Below are 1,778 nucleotides of genomic sequence, written 5' to 3'. Positions count from 1 at the left end.
AATAACAATAATACTATTATTAATAATAATGATAATAATTGCATTTATATAGCCCACATCCACGCTCTACCGCACATTCTTTGCGCTGTACAACTACACAACTACATATCGTATTATTGCCCCAGCAGACCCCAGCACTTAGAAAGAAACGTTGCCAGCTTCCCGGAAAGCACACCGTGTTACAAGAGAGTAACAAACACAAAAAGTAGGGAAGATAAGGATTACATATATCTATATTTGAAAGAAAAGAAAGAACAAACCGCACCAGAACACCCGCCAAACACCCACTTTATAATATTACAGAGGACGCCACTGGTAGACCCTACTTCTTTACCATCCCTCGGATATCTCTGCCTACCTGTAGGTCTGTCTTGCTCTTCTCCAGTGCAAAAAGGTCGACAAAATAAAGAATACCGGTAACGTGTTAAATCAAACCAAGATTCGACAGTTGCATCCCCTGCGCGTTTAATGTACTTCTGCTCCAGGAAAGGTTTTCCCAGCCACTGGCAGCAGCAGTAGGCCGAGCAGACGAACTCAACTGATCGATAACGTTCTCGTCGCGAATGCCTTCCGCTTCCTGTTCGAGTGCTGAGTAGCGGTATTTTGATATCTGTACGACATCTCCTCTGCCCGAAAATAAGTATTGTTGTAAACACGAACGGCGCTAGGTTTCTTTTTTCATCCTCAGATTGTGTGCGTGTGTGTGAGGTTGCGTGTGAATTGGACAATCTGCTCCTTAGCAGTGTGCACCTGTCTGTGAGAATAAGAGAATTATTCAGTGTGGATTCCTCAACGAGTCCTGGAATCATGCCGGTAAGAATTATTGTTCTGTTCTATAATAACAGAAGCCGCCTGCAGACTATTTATTTTGTTAATTGTTTTGACATCGATATCACGCTGCGAGAACAATAAACTGACGATTTCAGCGCTTTTCTGGTAGTTATAGAGTTTAGTTATAGAGTGGTAGCATTATGTTGCGAGTCATGCTCGATACACGACGACATTTTTTCGCCACATTGCAAGCGATGGTATTTTACTTCCGCGTTTTGATGGAGGAAGGAGAGATGCTTTGCGTGATAACGGGGAGATTCGACTTCATGTTAATTACGGACTCAATAACAGTAGTTGTAACTGTGGGGCAGGGGGAGTTGGGGGTCGCCACTTACAGGTCCTACTTCATTTCTTCTTCGCTGTTGTTTCTGTCTGTCTGTCTGTGTGTCTTTCTTTATCCGTGCACCGAATGACCCTTATTACATCGATCGAGGTGTCTCTTTTTCCTCAAACTGAACCGTGGGGATGGAGTCTGACTCAAACCCGTATCACTTGTCTTATAGCTGTGATTTGTCCATATTTTAGCTATCAACTCTTTTATTGGTGTCTATGTAAGCCTACACCCCCCCTTTACCTTTCCACCCTTTCCTTCACTGAACCCCTGACTTAAGGGGTGTTGGGGCACCTGAAGGCTATCTCGGCTATTACAAACCCTAGATATAGAGAGCTCATTTTGCTGTGGGACATCATGTATCATTGGGGGTTTTAAACATATTGTTAAAAAAGGTAAATTTGGTTCGGTTGCCATGGAAACGGCGCCATATTGGATTTTGTATTCCCATTTTGATCCCATTTTATTCACTTGTTTTTCAACAAATTTAAATACACTTATAAATTGGCACGTGCGTAGGAAGAGTACAGATCTAAAAATCAGTCTGAGGAATTTTTTATTATGCTTTAGTTTTCATTTGATGGCACTTAAAAATCGGCTTATTGCTTAACTGTGA

The 1,778-nt window shown here is 42.0% G+C and overlaps 1 protein-coding gene across 1 annotated transcript in view; it reads left to right on the top strand.

Annotated features, from left to right (window-relative positions):
* Window positions 1-562: 562 nt before the first annotated feature.
* LOC101854461 (blood vessel epicardial substance-B-like) overlaps window positions 563-1,778 on the top strand; it is a 152,353-nt gene continuing 151,137 nt past the window's right edge. The window contains exon 1 of the mRNA XM_013083802.2: window positions 563-813. Within this exon, the coding sequence (XP_012939256.2) occupies window positions 808-813 (6 nt within the window). The 5' untranslated portion in view covers window positions 563-807. The remainder of the gene's footprint in view (window positions 814-1,778) is intronic.

The sequence above is a fragment of the Aplysia californica genome, unplaced genomic scaffold, assembly GCF_000002075.1.
Source record: "Aplysia californica isolate F4 #8 unplaced genomic scaffold, AplCal3.0 scaffold00011, whole genome shotgun sequence".
Taxonomy (NCBI): Eukaryota; Metazoa; Mollusca; class Gastropoda; order Aplysiida; family Aplysiidae; genus Aplysia; species Aplysia californica.
The sequence above is the reverse complement of the archived record's forward strand: the minus strand, read 5'-3'. Positions and strand labels throughout refer to the sequence as shown.